This window comes from Syngnathus acus, chromosome 13 (assembly GCF_901709675.1).
Source record: "Syngnathus acus chromosome 13, fSynAcu1.2, whole genome shotgun sequence".
In the NCBI taxonomy this organism is placed as follows: Eukaryota; Metazoa; Chordata; class Actinopteri; order Syngnathiformes; family Syngnathidae; genus Syngnathus; species Syngnathus acus.
This window is the reverse complement of record NC_051098.1, coordinates 15,353,608-15,373,938: the sequence shown is the minus strand read 5'-3', so window position 1 is coordinate 15,373,938 and position 20,331 is coordinate 15,353,608. Positions and strand designations below refer to the sequence as shown.

At 42.8% G+C, this 20,331-nt stretch overlaps 2 protein-coding genes, 1 long non-coding RNA gene and 1 pseudogene across 7 annotated transcripts in view; 1 reads left to right on the top strand and 3 right to left on the bottom strand.

The window, feature by feature from the left end:
• Positions 1-2,226: 2,226 nt before the first annotated feature.
• On the bottom strand, positions 2,227-4,062 carry il12a (interleukin 12a). Its single transcript, XM_037268234.1, has 6 exons — positions 4,044-4,062; positions 3,806-3,957; positions 3,603-3,692; positions 3,143-3,184; positions 2,816-2,981; positions 2,227-2,411 (listed from the first exon to the last, which is right to left on the bottom strand). Exons 1-6 carry the CDS (start codon positions 4,060-4,062, stop codon positions 2,245-2,247), a joined length of 636 nt encoding a protein of 211 aa, XP_037124129.1. The 3' UTR covers positions 2,227-2,244.
• Positions 4,063-4,808: 746 nt separating this feature from the next.
• Positions 4,809-20,331, bottom strand: part of schip1 (schwannomin interacting protein 1) — a 132,544-nt gene continuing 117,021 nt past the window's right edge. For 3 of the 4 annotated variants that reach the window (XM_037266893.1, XM_037266894.1, XM_037266896.1), the window contains 6 exons: positions 9,211-9,329; positions 8,197-8,314; positions 7,673-7,870; positions 5,961-6,084; positions 5,729-5,822; positions 4,809-5,657 (listed from right to left, as the gene is read on the bottom strand). In XM_037266893.1, the coding sequence (XP_037122788.1) occupies positions 5,606-5,657; positions 5,729-5,822; positions 5,961-6,084; positions 7,673-7,870; positions 8,197-8,314; positions 9,211-9,329 (705 nt within the window). In that variant the 3' untranslated portion in view covers positions 4,809-5,605. Of the gene's footprint in view, positions 5,658-5,728; positions 5,823-5,960; positions 6,085-7,672; positions 7,871-8,196; positions 8,315-9,210; positions 9,330-18,088; positions 18,750-20,331 lie in introns of those variants that run through there. The other variant, XM_037266895.1, reaches the window with a different exon arrangement.
• LOC119132026 lies at positions 6,514-9,771 on the top strand. 2 transcript variants are annotated; one of them, XR_005099774.1, is made up of 4 exons: positions 6,514-6,617; positions 7,225-7,880; positions 8,036-8,186; positions 8,884-9,771. It is a non-coding gene; the product is annotated as an uncharacterized LOC119132026 (long non-coding RNA). The 2 variants fall into 2 exon arrangements; XR_005099773.1 differs by having other exon boundaries at positions 7,219-7,880.
• Positions 16,341-16,459, bottom strand: LOC119133123 (annotated as a pseudogene).

The window sequence follows — 20,331 nt, the reverse complement described above, 5'->3', positions numbered from 1 at the left end:
GGAATTGCTTCATCAAAATCTGGATTTGGTTGAGATGCCGTTCATCCTTAAAAACTTTCCCGTGTTCCAAGTCGTTTTAATATTTCATTGATCATTTAGATTTTAGAAAATTTGATACAAGCTGAATTTCCGTTGGGCGTTGTGTCCTTTTAGTCATGATCTTGCCGATGTTCGTCACATTTAGTCATTTCCAGCTAACTATTGTGACACCAATTCGGAGGAAGAAATCCTCAAAAGGGAAAACAAATCGGAACAATGACTAATGCACTTCTGCTTTTACGCCTTAAATTTGACCGACCGAGCTCGGTCACTTCATTCACTTTTCGAAGACTCAAGAGAGACGGACCAAGACATTTTTGCGGCATTTTCTCATCTGTCCTATTGATCATCAAAAATGAACGCTGGAAGCCTGCAGAAGAGTTTGCTGGTTGTGGCCATGCTGGCGATTATGGTCACCTGCGGAAAAGGAGGTGAGTTGTGAAAAATCTTGGATTTGTTGTCCGTTCAAAGACTCAATGACAGCACTTACAATCTTTGTTTTGTTTTGGTACAGTGGGAAAGCCGACAGTATGCTGCACAAAGGTCAGCAGTAAGGAGATTACGGAAGAAGTGTTTGCATTTCGAGTGGAAGTTCCTCAACCACCATGCCTGCCCGCCATCATGTAAGTAGGCCTACATATTTGCAGATTCAGGGTTGATCCATCAGCAGCACAATGTGGCGAAATCCATAAAATGACACAATAATACAATCGTGTAGTTTTATTACGTTCCTCCAGACCGCCAGGGGGCAGTGTTGACTAAGTTACCAAAAATGAACATAAAAATTCATGGTTTAATTGGAGTGAAAGAATTATGGACATTCCTAGAGAAACAACCAAATTGACCCATATTTAAAACGATATAACAAAAATATTTTAAAACATATTCATATTAATTTTAAAATTGACCTGATTGAAATTGAACTAAAATATGTTGTTTTCATTTCAACTCTCGACATATGGGAATGGAAAGCGTACAATGGCAAAATTCAAATGTAAAAATCATGATCTTTATATCTGCACCCAACAGTTGCTAACAATGTAAATTGTTGACACCTTTCAGCTTCTACACCAAAGATAACTACTACTGCGCGCAAATCCGTGCTCCGTGGGTCATCGAGAAGACCGCCGCCATTAAGTGAGTTGAACCTTCATCATGTTAGCATTCATCATCATCATCGCAATTTCCCTTCCTCGATCGAGTCATCCTCATCTTCCTCTTTCTCATGTCCACCTCACAGAAGGGCAGCCATTGCTCGAGCTTTGACCACAAGCTCGCCATCCTCTACTGAATCGTGATCATTCTGCCCTTCATCATCTGAAGAAGAGAATCAAGCCTGTGTAGTCTTTTAAAATTATTTATTACTTTTAATTTAATCCAACCGTAGGCTTTATTTATTTGCAAAATGTTTCAACTGTAACTTTGTTTTGTGTTAGAACGCCTCCTGCGGTCTCCGGGTCAAAATGACCCACGATGTTCTGATGTCAGCATTGTTGTCAGAACTATTACGTTTTATTAAGTTACATTATATTTAAAGTAGTGGCGAGTGTAAATATATATATAAATATATATTATTTACATGGTCCCTTTATTTGTTAGATTTATGTTATAATCGATCTGACTGCAGTCATTTAGTCAAATGTTTAATATTACTATTGTAGAAAAATAAAAAGGCACACAAAAAACAACAAATGAGCTGGCTTGTTGCATGACTATGTTCGACTTATAAAGCAGTAAACATGTCACATCAGGAATTCGCATTGCTCAAATTGAGCAATCCTTATAAATATTAAAAAAATACATCCCAAGCAAGGAAATAAATAACTGTAATAAATAGAATACGTATTTACTCTCTTCCCAAATTTTGGAATACATTCACATAGAAATTAGCCAACATGGCTACTGACTAATGGTTCACCTACGTATGAGCGGGTGGTGCTATTTTGAGCTACGTTAGCTTTAGCTTTGTTCATTTCCAAATGTGATGTTTAAAAATGCACCATAGAGGGGTATAAATGAGAAACTTTGGGGCCCAAATACTTGTGCCCTACAAAGTCTGCCTGGCAACATAACTAGCAATTTTCATCAAACCTTTTTGTTCCATCTACTTAAGTTTTACTGTTTCACATTCAATTATTTTATGTAATGTACTATTTTGGATTCAAATGTTCGCATTGAATATTGTCCCCCCCAGAACTGGCATGTTTACTTCCGGTGGTCTCCCGAGGAGATGTAGCCCATTGCACGGTTGATGGTGATGACTCTGATGTAGAAGCCTCTCATCAACTTGAACATCTCAAGTCGGTTAATGAAGCTGTTGTCTCCCCACATACGAGACATGTCCTCCTGAAAACACACATACCGTTTTTTAGATTAAACTAAATTGGGGTAGGATATTAAACATTAACCCTGTCATGCTGAAAAACAACATGTCCAAATATGTCATCTGTTATTTCTTTCTACACATTACTAGCCCATTTAAAGAGTTGAAAATAGCATGAAGACAATTATGTTAGTCTCTTGAGCACTTTTACTGTCTGACAAGTGTTGTCAGATTGAGTCTGGATTGTATTTAATTATTTTGTTATTCAATTATTTTAACTCTACATCATTTTTAGACATGAAGACCTAAAGCAAGAAGGAATAAAAATAAATAAAAAAGACCTCTGCAGGGTTCATCCCTCCATTGAATCTCGGGAAACAATTCTGTGAAAACAAAACAATCCATCATTTTAGGTCATTTATAAGAAGATATTATTTTTTAATATTTTCTTACACGACCCGCCAAAACAAACTCGCACCTTCAGGTTCTGAATAATTTTCAGGGTCGGGCTCAGAAGAGCCTTTTCTTCATCGGGGCTTTTCAGAGTCAACTTGAGGTAGGACTTAATGAGAGCCTCATAGTGGACAATGTCCTTCATGATGCTCATGAGACATTCACTCTGTGAGGAGCAAAAGCATTGTGTCACTTGGCAATTTTTTTTTTTTTATCAAGCATGTTATTGTCAGAATTTGAGCCGGATCTCATTCGAGTGTGAAAATATTGCCAAAAAAATGGCCAATAATTGTACAGTCAATAAACATCAAAATTAAAACTAGTTACCTCACTGAAGGGTGTACTTCTTTGAGCCATGCAGTTGGAATTCTATGGCGTAAAAAAAAGTGTAGATGAGAAAAAAATCCAATGACCATATGTAAAAGATGGATAAGTATAACCCACGTTTAAAATGTATACATTTCTATTTGTTTATATTTCATTTATATTATTATGACATGTTAGAACATTTAAATATATTAGTCATTAAAACACATTTTTTTAAAATTGATTTGATCTTTTTTGAATAATGAGATAAAAAAAGAAACGTAATCATTTAAATGATTAAAAATTCAACAAGATTATAGGTAAATACAGGTGAGCTTTTAGGACTAAAATTTTCTCATTTTCGTTTTCGCTTTTAATTCTCACATTCGTCTCAATTAAAAAAAAAAAAAAAATGTATGGCTTCATCTAAAAGTTATGAACAATAATTCCCATTTTACCAGGCAAAAAGACAAAAGGTCACCTGTTGAATGTTAGGTGCGCAGGCTTGCGGCGTCTCGGCCAAGCTGCTCACAGTTGCTTTGTCAGACATGATGCCGTAAAACAAAACGTCCTTAAAAATAAATAAATAAATAAATAAATACTTGAGAACATAACAATGTGCAAAGTGCAGTTTCACATGCTGCTGCATAATAAAATAACAATTGAATAACAACAAGTACTTACATTGTTAAGGATCCCCCTGATATTTGTCAAGAGGTTCATAAAGAGCGCGGAGCAGTTTGCGCACTCTTCTGCGCTCAGTTGCGTGTGCACCGGCAGTGACGTGGCGGTGCGCCACTTGAGCGCGGATGCAACGAGCAAACACCTGATCACGTCTGAATGGGAGAGAAATATTTCAAGTAAGAAAAAAAACACCATTTAAACCTGCACTCAACTGAATGCTTTGTCTCATCCAACTCACAGAAATAAAAGTTTGTCATCTTTGTCTTGTGTGTTCAATGTTGTGTCTCCCTCTTACCTTCTGGTTTTATATGTTGGGTTTTCTTTGGATTATTCTCGGGGGATATTCACACCCTCGCCCTGGCAGAAAGTCAGCGGTGACCTGTCGGAAGCCGAAAAGCAAATAAAGGGAAGTTGGTGTTGAATAATGACTAATGTTGTGTATTATAAATCCAGTGCAGAGGCGGTTATTGGCCGCTGGTTTCGTAAGTAAAATTTCAAAAAAATGCAATGCCTGTATGTTTAGAACTCCAGGAGGCGCTCAAGAGGTATTAGATTATTTGAGTAAAAATATTTTAACTAGTAAATGTCTCTATCTCGACCACTGGGCTTGACGAGTGATAGTCTGTCTGTTTGTCCGCCACTGTGGTGGATAAGTAAAAGTGCTTTATATGTGTGTGTATGTATGTTATGTATATGTATATACATACATATATAAATATAAACTGTCTTTTGAATCATTTCATATGACATCATCTCTCACACCTTGTATTTCCCAATCTCTCTCTCTCTCTCTTGATCAAAAAAAGACGCATTTGTTGCGTTCAAGGTCGGTTCAGAATGACAGCACATCGAGAAACTGCAGTGGTGAGCGAGTGTCGGAAGCCAGGAGTTTCCTGGCCTTTACAAGTTAATTTAAACATCACTCTGCCGGCAGTGCAGTGAAAACACCGTGCGGTGAACATCTCATTCTCGGCTGAAAGAGGAAGTGTTTGGCAAAAGCGTCTAGAAAACAAAGTTTATTCTTTATTTTACATATCTGTACATGAACATGTTCTTCCTTCAAATAAAGTTTCTGAACACAGTAGGATGAACGATATTAACACACCGATTCTTTTGGAAAATGACTCGTGTCGGAAAAAAAATCAACATTTACAAAATGTTGAAGAGCAATTTGAGTGAATGTATTTACCAAAAGCTACGACTCCACTACAAGGCAGGCATGTTTCCTTTACACTCTTTTAGCACCTTCAAATAAACATTTCTCAGTTGAAAACTACCATTTGTGCAGAATAAAAACAGGTTGAGATACTTTACAGTCCAACTTAAAATGCTTCGAGATAATTAGCAATCTTTTTTTTCTTTTTTTTTATACAGTGTTGTTTCTCTTTTTTTAATCTTAAGACTGACTTTCTACTAAAGTTTTCACTATAACTTGACTTTTTTTTCCCACAATTTTTGCATTTGACAGTAATAATTTAGTGGCGAATGTAGAAAGTTGTAAGGAAAGGAGAGCGAAGCACAGGAAGCTGGGACAGAAACCATGACAATACACAATCCCTTTCCTCTCTCGTCTCTTCGGGGGAAGTAAGACGCATTCGCCCGGATGATGCCACACAAGCGGGTGAAGGATGGTGGCGGTCTTCTGTGCTGGGGGCTCAGGAGTGCGGGAAAGCAGCGAAGGAGACAAGCGGGCAGATTTGGAACGAGATGGAGGCGTGACGGTTCGGCGAGGGACTTGGTTTGGTTCAGGCGGCGGAGGGCGGGCAAGTGGTGGCGGTGAAGGTGGAGCAAAAATGCTTCTTATTTGGAGAGGGTCTTCTCAGCCAGATGTTTCTGCTGGCTCTCAGCATGCCTGGAGGGTAGACAAAGAAAAAAAAAATAAGACCTGACCAAACCAAATCTTAAGCCTAATCAAATCCTAACCTGGTGAGGTCTTCGATGTCAACCAGCATGGCATCTTGTTCCATGTGGAGCTCGTCTCTGACCACCAGTAGCTGGACCAACTCCTCGTTCAGACCTACACACAAACAACACCAGGGCGGGAGATGGTGAAACATAACTTTGATACATAGACAGACATCTGCGATGGCCGCCGCCAAGCTAAAATGGAAGTCGAATGATGTTTTATTGGACATAGAAATTGCGCCCGACTCACTTTCAATCTGGGAGTGCAGATCGTTCACGATGACCTGGAGTTGTCCAAGCGTCATGTCCCTCAGGTCGGTGGGCTTCAGGCTTCTTTTCATGAGACATTCACTGATGTGAGGCATGTGTGGGAGCTGTCAGACAAAGCAAACAACGGATTGAATACAAAGGAAAAGCCTTTAAAACATGAAACATTCTGGGAAACAACTGATAATGTTTTTTTATGTGGGTGAGTATAAGAGTGTATGTAGAACGATCAGAACATCCATCGCATAGTTGTCAGACAAAAAAACATAATAATTAAAAAATGGTCTGTACTACAGTATACAGTAACAATGATAACATCATCAAAGATTACATTTAAATTGAGGGAAAAATGGCTAGAAGCGGTGCAAATATTTCTCATCAGATGTGCTCCTTAAGAAGCGGGTCACAAAAATGTGAACTTGACGACCCTGTCGTGTTCCAAGCGGCCGCTAGAGGGCAGCAGGTTCCTTTCTACTACAGTAACAGCAGCGTCGACTTCCTTCTGGTGTCCAAAAGATCGCTGTATTTTCGCTTTCATTCAAAGAGAAGACGACTGCATGTTTTCAATCGACAATAACTAAAGTCACATGAGTGGACGCAGCCTGCGTTAGTTCTACTTATTCCTCTCCAGCGAGAACAGGTAAACAAACACACAGTATGGTTTGAACCCAACGTTTCACTTTCGCATTTTTGTGACGTCACGGTGGTGGTCAGTAAAACCAAGAGTGGGCGATAGTAGTTCTAGTTTGTTGACAAATGTGTTTCTGTCACAAGACGGATGATATCACTATTGGTATGAATGACATAATGTAGTGTCAGGAAATCAACCAGAATTCAACCTCCGCATTCGACGGAGCAACTAAAATATATGCATGGCGGAGGGGTTGTTTTAAAAGTGACGTATCATTAAGCCTTCCTTTTTACATTTTACTCTGCAACACCTGGAGGGATAGATTAAACTACAATTGTGGGATTATGGCCGTAAAAAATATTTCTGTAAAGATAACACATTTTATTATGATTATTTTTTTAACAGACATTTTTACACTCCCTCTTAATTTATTATTCTTTTTTTTTAATGGTCAAACTGAGTCTTACATGTATGCTATAATGTGTCAATATCACAAAAACCTGTCATTTGAACAGACCACTGCCCACTGCAGTTTGATGTTGTTTTTTGTGTGAGTGTATATTTCCGGCATCCATGACCTTGATGATCCACTTTCAGTTTGTGTGTTGAGTGACAGTGATGCTCTGTGACTGTCAAGCGCTGCTCGCTTCCACAACGCACCAGTCAGTGCTTTCCGCTGGATGAATTATGGATGTGGCGGGGCCTGGCCTCCCTCCACATCCCTGAATAAGTCAAATCTACGTGGAAGTACGACGTGTGTACGTACGTATGACGTCGTTGCTCTATTCGTGCGTGTGCTCCGATGAGAGGCAGCGAGCCAGAAAAAAAAGGATGAAATAATGATGAAGACTGCCTCACTGCGACATGATCATAAAGTGGACAGGGCCTGTTCAATTTGTATTCCCACGGGCCACGATATTAGGTCCAGCTGCACAATTTTATGATTGAACCCTCTGTTAGGTTTAATGTGGTGCAGTTTGCAGAATCTTTGGGTAAAGATAAACCAATTGTTTATTCTACTGGCGATATATTTTGAGAAACACTAAAAGCAACGTGCCACTCACCAGATCCACCACAGGTGACTTTTTCCGGTTCTGTTTCTCCACCTCCACCTGCATCTTGGCCATGGGCTTGGCCATGGCCAACGCAAGCTTGGCCTCCGCCTGGAGCTTCTTCTGCCGACTCAGGAAGTCCATGTCCTCCAGGGACTCGGAGTCCTCCTCAGTGGTGTCCCGGTCCGAGTAGGATGAACTCTGCTTGGACTGCGTTGAGGTGAAAAATAATCACGTGTTTGGTGGAATGAGTAACAATGACTTTTCTGGAATGTACTTTTCCATATAAAATCATGTACATGGACGGTAATTGCTTTCAATCAGCAGAAGAGTAAGGATGAACATTTCTCTCGCTTTGTGTTAACTGTGTTTCAGGCTGACGAGAGGTTAATGCGTCCAACCATCCGTGGCCTGGCTGAGCGTATTCCAATTCATTCCTCATTTGCAGCCCAGGAATTGGTTAACGGGCCAGAAAAGGTGGACCAAAGCCAAGAGACCTGCTCGTCCTCGTCGCGTCTGGTGTCAGGTGAGCCTACCATGGGAGACAGGGGCGTGTCCAGACTGGTCTCCGTCTTGCTGTCGTCCGCATCGCTGTCCTTGTCGCTACCGCTGTCGTTGACGAAGCAGATCTGGAGGTTCATGCCGCTCTGCAGCCTGCAGGAAGCACGTTCATTGATTCTTTTCATAAAATTCTTATCATCATTCTTATCGTAATCAGAATTGAGTTGAAAAAGGGAAAGCACTAAATGCACCAACAAAAAAATACAAATAATAAATACAAAAATAATGAATAATCTAAATAATAACGAAAAAGTTACAATAATTTTGTATTGTGCTGGGTATTTTTAGGTCATGAAAAATACTGCTGTGATGTAAAGGACAATTGGCTCTAACAGACGACTCCTCCTCCCCACACAGTCCATTAAATCCACTGTATTGCATTTTGCTGCAGTATTGGTGCTTTCTAGACTTTAATTGCAACATGATAGTGGCGGTATTACAAGATGGATTAAGTCGAGGAAATCCCTGAAGGCCCAGCCCACTGCTGCCATTAGCTGTACCTAATGAAGTGTCCCCTGAGCATCACTTTGTAGTTAGAAAAAAGAAAAAAAAATATGCAAACGAGACTCCCTAGTTGCCTCCATGACATCATAATGCAGGGTGAGGACTGACTCAACCAGGCTGCGTGTTTTTAATCATCTCCCTGCTTGTCCTCCATGCAGATCAATGCGGGAAGCAGCAGGCGGTTCTGGTCCAATACAGATGACACCGACTGGGTTGTTAAAATTCATTTTTGTTTAGACGAAGTGTGGATGAGGCTCCGAACGCAGATCAATAATCTGCTTATTCCATGCAGTAATTACAAGCACGGCTGATTGATCACGCGGCAGGGCATCCAAAGAGCACTGATTAAAATAGAACTTTAAAGGGCGATGACTCAGATTGTACAAACTCTCTTGCCAGTTAAAATACAGATTGAGGCTTCACGAGTTCAAAAAGTGTAATGTCTTTATCTGAATGACAATAATAAGAGAGTGACATCACGTTACCGTGACGACAGGCTCGGTTTGCCGCTCTTGCTGCAGCTGGTGTAGATGCCCGGTCCATCGTCGAAGAAACTGCCCAGGGCCAACTTCTGCCTAATAGACTCCCTCTCATTCTTTTGGGCCTGAAACACAAGTGAAAACATTTTTTTTTATTAAAGACTTTCGCGTTGTCATGGCAGCTATGATTTTATTTTTAGGCCGTGGCACCATTTTCCCAATCTTTTACACGGCCGGTGTATTTATAGCAGCAGCCTCCTAATTTGGCTGGGTGTCATCTTAACAAGATGTGATACAAAGTGTGGACTCAGCTGAACCAGCAAAACGTGTGAATTAGATTCACTGGGAGCCTTTTTAATAAAAGACAAGACATATTTTCACCAGTAGGTGGTGCTGTTGCATCAAAGAACAAACAGCTCTACAGTGCTGTGCTACGTTTACAGGCGGTAATGTTAAGTACTAGTTTGAGTCACGTGGTAAACATACGACATATAACACTGATGCTCCAACATGACCTCAACAAAACGCAAAATAATTTGACACAATAAGGTGATGAACAATGATAAAGATTCTAGAGTGGGTTTTTTTTTTTTCATTTGGGCTGTCTCTTGACTACAAGTTCCAATTTCCGCTCAAATTTCTCACCTGTCTCAGTCCCATGTGTGTCTTATCTACCCCATTCAGCCTCGCCAGGCACTCGTCACACACGCCAGGCATTTCCTTCCATCTTTGCTCGTCTGCCTCAAACTGTCGTCTCCCACATCATTCCTACCACTCCTTTTTCTAACATTTTTTTCTTTTCCTGTCTTGTCTCCAACCAATGTCAATGAACATAATCTGAGGGAGTGGCCACCAGATGGCCAGAAGAGAAGTAGGCCTGGTTCTTCACACACATATGAGAACACAATAAAAAGTGACTAACAAAATTAAATAGCATCCAATTCAATTTCAAAGTCATTCCAAAATGTTTCAGCTCTGAGCAATTTTCAGTGAGCCTGAAAGAGGTTCACAAGGGTCAAAGGTCACGTTTGAGCTTTACACCTGCTACACAAAAGAACTTCCTGCCTTTGTCTAATTGTCATCTGCTCTGTTTGTGCGCTTGGGTGGGCCGAGTGAAGGAAAACAGACGTCGTAAAATCTTTACAGAGGTGCGGAATACAACGCTGTGGGGGCCTCGCAGCCAATTGGAAAACCGACACACGCCGCCGCTTGTTTTGCTCGCGTAGTCATCAGCCGGCTCGCTTTAATGCGGCGTGTCGAACTTTACATAAACTGTGCTGGAAGTACAGCGCAAGGAATTGCAGAGTAATCAAACAAACACAGCGTATCAATGCTTTGTCTTCCCGCTGTGGATTTACCGCACCTGCGCTCGCTCAATCTCATCGCGCCACTAAAAATGCCACGGTAACCTTTCCTGTCATTTTGTCACTGCCGGAAGATTTGCAGCAATCGTGTAAAAAAACCCAAACGGTCAAATTGTCTCGGAGTGGCTTCCTTTTTGCCAAAGAATGATGAGATGGAAAATTGCAGGGGCCATTGAATTAACATTTCAATGCGGGCAAGAGGCAAGAAGAGGATAATAGTGACAGGCCTAACGACCTCCTTCATCCTCGAGCATCCCAAAGGGTCCAAATTAGATTGGGGAGGAACACAATCAAGCTAATGTGTATTTTCCACAAATTGACGTGAAGCCAAATCTTCATTGAGGAAGGTAATTCCTCCTCTTCAGCGCTGCAGTGGAACACTCATTTCAATTGTTTGAGCCAACTCAGTGGCATGGTGAGTAGAGTGTCTACCCTCAGCCTGGAAGGTGGTAGGTTCAAACCCCGGCCGGGTCATACCAAAGACTTTAAAAATGCCTCCCTGCTTGGCACTTAGCATTAAGTGCACCTGCGTGAAATGTTTTAGCTCCTGCAGAAGGTGAAAATGAACAAAATCTTTTCACGAGGGTAACTTGAAAAACATATTGGAACGCGGCCCCGAGGACTAGAGCTTGACACCTGTGACCTTTGACTATGATATTTCCCTAATAAAGTGGCCTGTTATTAGGTACACTTTAAAATGGCGGTGTACCTAATGGAGTGTCCGTGTGCTTCCCTCGTTAAGTGCACCTGCGTGAAAAGTTTTAGCTCCTGCGGAACGTGAAAGGGGCTAAAACTTTTCACGCAGGTGCGCTTAACGAGGGTCACTTGGGAAACATATTGGAACGCGGCCCCGAGGACTAGAGCTTGACACCTGTGACCTTTGACCATGATATTTCCCTAATAAAGTGGCCTGTTATTAGGTACACTTGAAAATGGCGGTGTACCTAATGGAGTGTCCGTGTGCTTCCCTCGTTAAGTGCACCTGCGTGAAAAGTTTTAGCTCCTGCGGAACGTGAAAGGGGCTAAAACTTTTCACGCAGGTGCGCTTAACGAGGGTCACTTGGGAAACATATTGGAACGCGGCCCCGAGGACTAGAGCTTGACACCTGTGACCTTTGACCATGATATTTCCCTAATAAAGTGGCCTGTTATTAGGTACACTTGAAAATGGCGGTGTACCTAATGGAGTGTCCGTGTGCTTCCCTCGTTAAGTGCACCTGCGTGAAAAGTTTTAGCTCCTGCGGAACGTGAAAGGGGCTAAAACTTTTCACGCAGGTGCCCTTAACGAGGGTAACTTGGAAAACATATTGGAACGCGGCCCCGAGGACTAGAGCTTGACACCTGTGACCTTTGACCATGATATTTCCCTAATAAAGTGGCCTGTTATTAGGTACACTTGAAAATGGCGGTGTACCTAATGGAGTGTCCGTGTGCTTCCCTCGTTAAGTGCACCTGCGTGAAAAGTTTTAGCTCCTGCGGAACGTGAAAGGGGCTAAAACTTTTCACGCAGGTGCGCTTAACGAGGGTAACTTGGAAAACATATTGGAACGTGGCCCGAGGACTAGCGCTTGATACCTGTGACCTTTGACCATGATAGTTCCCTAATAAAGTGGCCTGTTATTAGGTACACTTGAAAATGGCGGTGTACCTAATGGAGTGTCCGTGTGCTTCCCTCGTTAAGTGCACCTGCGTGAAAAGTTTTAGCTCCTGCGGACCGTGAAAGGAGCTAAAACTTTTCACGCAGGTGTGTTTAACGAGGGTCACTTGGGAAACATATTGGAACGCGGCCCCGAGGACTAGAGCTTGACACCTGTGACCTTTGACCATGATATTTCCCTAATAAAGTGGCCTGTTATTAGGTACACTTGAAAATGGCGGTGTACCTAATGGAGTGTCCGTGTGCTTCCCTCGTTAAGTGCACCTGCGTGAAAAGTTTTAGCTCCTGCGGAACGTGAAAGAGGCTAAAACTTTTCACGCAGGTGCGCTTAACGAGGGTCACTTGGGAAACATATTGGAACGCGGCCCCGAGGACTAGAGCTTGACACCTGTGACCTTTGACCATGATATTTCCCTAATAAAGTGGCCTGTTATTAGGTCCACTTGAAAATGGCGGTGTACCTAATGGAGTGTCCGTGTGCTTCCCTTGTTAAGTGCACCTGCGTGAAAAGTTTTAGCTCCTGCGGAACGTGAAAGGGGCTAAAACTTTTCACGCAGGTGCGCTTAACGAGGGTAACTTGGAAAACATATTGGAACGCGGCCCCAAGGACTAGAGCTTGACACCTGTGACCTTTGACCATGATATTGGCCTAATAAAGTGGCCTGTTATTAGGTACACTTGAAAATGGCGGTGTACCTAATGGAGTGTCCGTATGATTCCCTCGTTAAGTGCACCTGCGTGAAAAGTTTTAGCTCCTGCGGAACGTGAAAGGGGCTAAAACTTTTCACGCAGGTGCGCTTAACGAGGGTAACTTGGAAAACATATTGGAACGCGGCCCCGAGGATTAGAGCTTGACACCTGTGACCTTTGACCATGATATTTCCCTAATAAAGTGGCCTGTTATTAGGTACACTTGAAAATGGCGGTGTACCTAATGGAGTGTCCGTGTGCTTCCCTCGTTAAGTGCACCTGCGTGAAAAGTTTTAGCTCCTGCGGAACGTGAAAGGGGCTAAAACTTTTCACGCAGGTGCGCTTAACGAGGGTAACTTGGAAAACATATTGGAACGCGGCCTCGAGGACTAGAGCTTGACACCTGTGACCTTTGACCATGATATTTCCCTAATAAAGTGGCCTGTTATTAGGTACACTTGGAAATGGCGGAGTACCTAATGGAGTGTCCGTATGATTCCCTCGTTAAGTGCACCTGCGTGAAAAGTTTTAGCTCCTGCGGAACGTGAAAGGGGCTAAAACTTTTCACGCAGGTGCGCTTAACGAGGGTAACTTGGAAAACATATTGGAACGTGGCCCGAAGACTAGCGCTTGATACCTGTGACCTTTGACCATGATAGTTCCCTAATAAAGTGGCCTGTTATTAGGTACACTTGGAAATGGCGGTGTACCTAGTGGAGTGTCCGTGTGCTTCCCTCGTTAAGTGCACCTGCGTGAAAAGTTTTAGCTCCTGCGGAACGTGAAAGGAGCTAAAACTTTTCACGCAGGTGTGTTTAACGAGGGTCACTTGGAAAACATATTGGAACGCGGCCCCGAGGACTAGAGCTTGACACCTGTGACCTTTGACCATGATATTTCCCTAATAAAGTGGCCTGTTATTAGGTACACTTGAAGATGGCGGTGTACCTAATGGAGTGTCCGTGTGCTTCCCTCGTTAAGTGCACCTGCGTGAAAAGTTTTAGCTCCTGCGGAACGTGAAAGGGGCTAAAACTTTTCACGCAGGTGCGCTTAACGAGGGTAACTTGGAAAACATATTGGAACGTGGCCCGAGGACTAGCGCTTGATACCTGTGACCTTTGACCATGATAGTTCCCTAATAAAGTGGCCTGTTATTAGGTACACTTGAAAATGGCGGTGTACCTAATGGAGTGTCCGTGTGCTTCCCTCGTTAAGTGCACCTGCGTGAAAAGTTTTAGCTCCTGCGGAACGTGAAAGAGGCTAAAACTTTTCACGCAGGTGCGCTTAACGAGGGTAACTTGGAAAACATATTGGAACGCGGCCCCGAGGACTAGAGCTTGACACCTGTGACCTTTGACCATGATATTTCCCTAATAAAGTGGCCTGTTATTAGGTACACTTGAAAATGGCGGTGTACCTAATGGAGTGTCCGTGTGCTTCCCTCGTTAAGTGCACCTGCGTGAAAAGTTTTAGCTCCTGCGGAACGTGAAAGGGGCTAAAACTTTTCACGCAGGTGCGCTTAACGAGGGTAACTTGGAAAACATATTGGAACGCGGCCCCAAGGACTAGAGCTTGACACCTGTGACCTTTGACCATGATATTGGCCTAATAAAGTGGCCTGTTATTAGGTACACTTGAAAATGGCGGTGTACCTAATGGAGTGTCCGTATGATTCCCTCGTTAAGTGCACCTGCGTGAAAAGTTTTAGCTCCTGCGGAACGTGAAAGGGGCAAAAACTTTTCACGCAGGTGCGCTTAACGAGGGTAACTTGGAAAACATATTGGAACGCGGCCCCTCGAGGACTGGAGGTCGACACCCCTGGTTTAAGTGAAAAGTGCCACACCCGCCCTCACCCCCACTTTCTGATTGGCTGTTTGATCTGTGACGTCACTTGGACACTCTTATTAGGTACACTGTCATTTTCAGGTATTCCTAATAACAGGCCACTTCATTAGGGAAAAATCATGGTCAAAGCTTAAATGAAAGTGAAAAGTGCCACACCCGCCCTCACCCCCACTTTCTGATTGGCTATTTGATCTGTGACGTCATTCGGACACTCTATTAGGTACACCGTCATTTTCAGGTTCGTTCGCGAAGATTCACGCGTGAGTGACAGACAGCGTTGCTGCTTTGCCAGCCGACACACGTTATGCCGACATTGATGTTTTCATTTGGTATTTGTTGGATTGTAGTTGATGGTGTTATTATACCGAATGTATTTGTGTTTGAATAAAAGGTTGAAAAAAAAAATCCTTTATGCCGACATTTGGGGGACACCAACTCATATAACAACGTAAATGACATACATATTGTCATGTAAAGCAGTTAACCTAATGTTTGATTTTTATGTTTTAATTGGCAAATCCAAAAACAAGGAATAAAACACCAGACATGTTTTAACATCAATGTTTATTAAAATAATAACACCAACAAACGACAACAATAATAAAAATTCATTCATTAAATTCATTTTCAAACCAGCAATATAATGTGAAATTGCAGTAGATATATTGGATAACAATATTTAGGCGTATATACGTTATTTAAAAACTACTATAAGTGTTATAAAATAAAGATGACCCAAAGAGAAGCATACTCTCCCCGTTGTTGCATAACGGCGCGTCCCTTCATGCAATAAAGTTAGCCGTTAGCTTGGAGAAAACGTGCATAAAAGAAGTGGTGTTTCAGTGCGTGGTTCTTTCTTTCCTTGGCAAATCGTAAATCGACATTCTGGCTTCCATAGTTGACCTCAGGAGGGAGACGCAACAGCTTCACTGACTGATCCGTTGATGCACGGGGGGAAGGAAGGCAGTTCATCCATTGTCTCGTTCGCGAACAGGAAAGTCAGGATTCGTTTCCTCACTGATCCGTTCTCGCGATGAACTGGAAATGCAAACCATTCACTCACTCACTCACTCGCTCACTGACTCGTTCACTCACAGATCCGCTCGGTTGGTGAACGGGAAGTGACGTCATTTTCTTCTTCGTTGTTTTTTTACAGCGAGGTGGCACCAGCTTCAATGCGCATTACCGACACCTACTGGTTGAAGAACCACTGCAGTACTTCAGGTCTTTCAGCATCTGGTATTCCCTAAACGTCTACCATCCATGTCACAACCAGGTCCGAAACAGACTTTCTTCCAAGACTTTTGGTGTTTCATGGAAACATGGTTGTCATGAAAAGTTATTGACAGCTTTTTCTGTGGTAGCACGAATTTGCCGTTGTGACCTGCATTTTGCTGTATCAAAGTAAATGTCATGAAAAGCGGAAAAAACACTGCATGGCAGCGCAATGTGTTGTGTTGGGTTATATTATAAATAAAGACTGCTGCTTTGAGTTCACAGGGAGCCAGGCTCTTTATTAGTGAATAAACATAGTCTGCCATCTAGCGGTAAGAAACGTGAACTACATTGCAAAAAAAAAAAAAGGCTTACAGCACCTGGTATGCCCAGGCGGTCTCCCATCCAAGTACTAACCAGGCCTGGCCCTGCTTAGCTTCCCAGATCAGACAAGATCTGGCATCCTCAAGGTTGTATGGCCGTAAGCTGTCAAAGTTTGGCATTTTATTGACACAATCGCCCCTGAAAACTGCAAAGTTTCTGAATGCCATACACACAGACAGGCGTGCACGCGTGGAATGGTTGAAGAACGCTAACGGCTACGCTAACGGCTGTGCAGCCTGAGTTGTAAAAAAATAACCAAAGTAAAAATAGCCATGTTTGTGTGGGCATGGCCTTCAAGGTACCGTTCACTGTATCATTCCTTCCATGATTTCACATTATGTCCACTGCCCCCCGCTGCCCCCCAGCTTTACGCTACGCTACGCTCGCTCTCTCTCTTTTCCACCAGCACAATGGAGGCTTTTTACCCGACAAGACCTTGCTCCCTGGTCACACACAAGCGTCAGTGTTCGCACATGAGCGCACACCAGCAAGCACTAAATCTTGACATTGCAATGCACCTGTCCAAATGTGTTTGGAGAAGTGATTAAAGACTCTTCAAAGCTGGGCTGGAGAACCATCCTACCATTGAAGTCCTCGGTGGGCCAAAATTCCAAAACAAATATTATGAATGCACACCTGGCCTTAAACGCGTATGTGTTCTTTCTTGACATTCAATCTTTTTTTTTTTCATTGCCAGGCTATTTTGGCTGGTCCACACAAAGACAATGCTAGAAATGTGCTGTTGACATTCCAAACAGAGAGCTTGACTCTGATATCTTTTCCAGAGCTGACAGTGATCCGCCGCTGTGCTCACAGCTTCACAAACACACACAAGCTCAGCCTGTTTTGACTACATACTCACACATGTTCTCGCACACTTACATGAGACTATTTTCCTATTGATCGAAAATCTGTAGGATGTATCTACGATATATCTTTCTGAGATGTCGACATTCCGTACCTTAAGAGCCTTGCACTTTGAACTTTTATATAGTTCAGCCGCAGGTCAGTGCAAAGCTGCTCCTGCCGCTCAGCCAGGAAAGATCGGCTCAGCGAGGGGTACGGCCAACCGACTGAGGGAATGTGTGTGTGTTAAGAGAGATGGGGGAGGATGACGGTGAGATAAAGAACAAAAACGAGAAGAAGAATAGAGGCACAATGACAAAAGGAGCAGGTCGGGACAGGACAATGGCTGCCTCGAGTGACATTTGAGCTTCTACTCTCGGAACGTGGAGGGGAAAAAATCTGTGTCGGTTTACGAAAATGCTGACTAACTGAATGAGACAATAGCCGCAAACATCATCAAAGAGGAAATAATTGAGTATGTCAGACATGTTTTTATTACAAGCCACGTCATATTTATGGTTTTCCCCCACTGGGCTGGTTGTAACAATAAAACCACATAAATGGTTTGGCTCTTACACTAGCTTGGTTTTAAATTCTCAGTTTGGTTCACATTAAGTACAGCAAGAAAACAAATGCAAAAGAAACCGCTTTTGTGTAAACAGCAATTCATTGCTTTTTCAAAAGAAACAATAAGAGCTCAAATCTTTTCGGAAAATCCAACACTAACATTTTGATCAGTGAGAATTATGCCAGAAAATATATTTTTTAAATTTGGTGAGCTATTATGATATCTGCTAGCCAGAAGCAGAGCCGCACTGTGTTTGTTTACCGACGAGGCTCAAATGAAAAGCAGCCCCATCAACTGAACGGCTAGAACACGTGTTACCTCCTTGTAGTCATCACCGAGACAGAGGCAGGACGTGTTCCTGATGACATCACCCACGCCGTGGCATTCGTCCGAGTGTTCCAGCGCCTGTCTCATCTTGCCCCCACCCTCCCTCTTCTTCTGTTGTCCCTTTGGCCAGCGTTACTTCTTAGTCCAGGCTGACTGCCGAACTTGGGTCTCGTCCCGTCTGACTCGCCTCGGCCATGATCTGAACATGTACACCGACTCTGATCTGTAACTTTCAGCTCGTCCTCTCTTACAAGCTGCGGGGATGTTTCTCACTGCCCACGCTGTCTCCTGTAGGACTGTGAAAGCACAGTGGTCAGAGGTAAAGACCCCCTTTTAGACACTCCCTGCCTTGCCGGTCAGGACGGCCTCTCACGGGAGAAAAACCTCCCTGTGTGTGTGTTTTTTTTTTTTTTTCTTCACGCCCCGACGTGTGGGCAGCAGCTGCTTGCAACCACATCGGGAAAAAGTCACCTCAGCAAAAGGAATGGAAAGGAATGTGGAATGAAGAAGAGGAGGAAGATGTTTCTTATGTCCAAGATAGATGACTACATCTTGACAAAAAGAAAGGCAAAGAAAGGATTTAATCTACATGTACTGGCTAATTTAGAGGCGGTGAGCAATAAATGGCAGAGCAACACATGTAGACAACCATTATAACAATAGCCAAAGGCGTATATTCTTTATCCTCTGCCACGAACAACTAATGTTACAGTAATTGTGACAGCCTCCTTTATCGGAATTTTCTATATTAGTCAAAGTATTTTTAGTATATAAAAGTAGAATATTACTGAAGGAGTGAGACATTATTTGCTTTTATGCTGAATGACAAATAGTTTCCATTGGACTATGTTAATGCATGTGTACTGGCTTCCCTTTTAAATAAAATCCCCTCAACACCTCAAAATTGCTTGTGAGACTGAAAAAGAGAATGCAAAAATGTGGATTAGTTTAGAGCTTTGAGCTGGATTAAGCGTCAAAATCTGTGAATGAATGATGACCTCTTTGCATAAAGGTTTCCTGCTTGAACAAAATAACCACTGATGGAGAGCACAATGAAAGGTCAGTCCGTCTCACACAGACACAGGGGGACCACGTCTGCGACTTACACTTTCAATCCCGGCTCGCCGCGTTATGAGCTCATCGCTGTGAGACATTATCGAGCCATGACTCATGTATTTGTCATGGCTGCTCAGTGGGAAATTTTGAAGCTCATATGGCAAAAAGGCAGCAATTCTATGTCAACACACCAACCTGTCGTCGGTTGATGGAGGAGAGGGTGTGCACACTTGTGCAACCACACTATTTCAGCTTATTTTGATTCACCATCTTGAAAAAGACAGACAAAATTTCAATTGAGGTTATTTGGGTCTTTTTTTTATAGCACAAAAACTAGTACGCTAACAGGGGTGTGCAGACTTTTTATAACCATTGTATTTATATTTACAGTATGGTACATGCTCACCGCTAAAATTATATTTGTTGATTTTATTTGAATAATGATAATATTACTTTCCATCCTCTTAGAGGGGGATAAAAACTGTTTTTATATATAATCCTTGAAAAACAATCAACAAACAAGCAAAAAGCAGTCTCGTGTTCCTCACTATCAGATAACCCGCAAGAGGACAAAGTGATACGACAACACGAGAAGAGCAAAATGAGAAGGAACAACAAGTAATGTTGACGAACGTCAAGAGGGGAAGATGAGAAGGGCCCAGACAAATAATGAAATATTCATCGAGTTGGGGGAATACACCAAAACGGAGTCCAATCTCAAACACACGTACACACACCAGCACTGACAAGCCGGAAGTATGCTTGATTCAGCGACAATCCCGGGGGATTTGGGGGTAAAGTACACTGTCGCTGTCCACTCAGAAAGACGCCTCAGACTGCACACACACAGCGTGAACCATCAGACTGCAGTCTAGCATGTATTCGAAACGTCCCCACATTAAATGTGGTACAAGTGCACATATACACACACACACGGGCCAATAAAAGAGCTTTTAGCTTTGCGCTTGAGTGGCTATGAAGGGCGGGGCGGCTTCATTAGTGAGGCTGACTTCACGGTTAAGGTGAAGTCACTGATGATCTTATTTTTTTAAGCGGGGTGGGCGGAGGCGGATAAAGACATGGTCATGATCACCGCCTCGGGCCCACTTGGAGGGTAGCATGGGTGCACGTCGGGAGATGGTTAAATGTGGAGCGGATGGCGTGACTGTCAGGTGAGG

Excerpts from the sequence above, each read along its gene's own strand:
- il12a (XM_037268234.1), bottom strand. Across the intron at positions 2,982-3,142 it reads GAAGTACACCCTTCAGTGAG|AGTGAATGTCTCATGAGCAT; the intron begins GTAACTAGTTTT and ends TGCTCCTCACAG. Across the intron at positions 2,412-2,815 it reads AGTTTGTTTTGGCGGGTCGT|CTAAAAAACGGTATGTGTGT; the intron begins GTAAGAAAATAT and ends ATTTAGTTTAAT.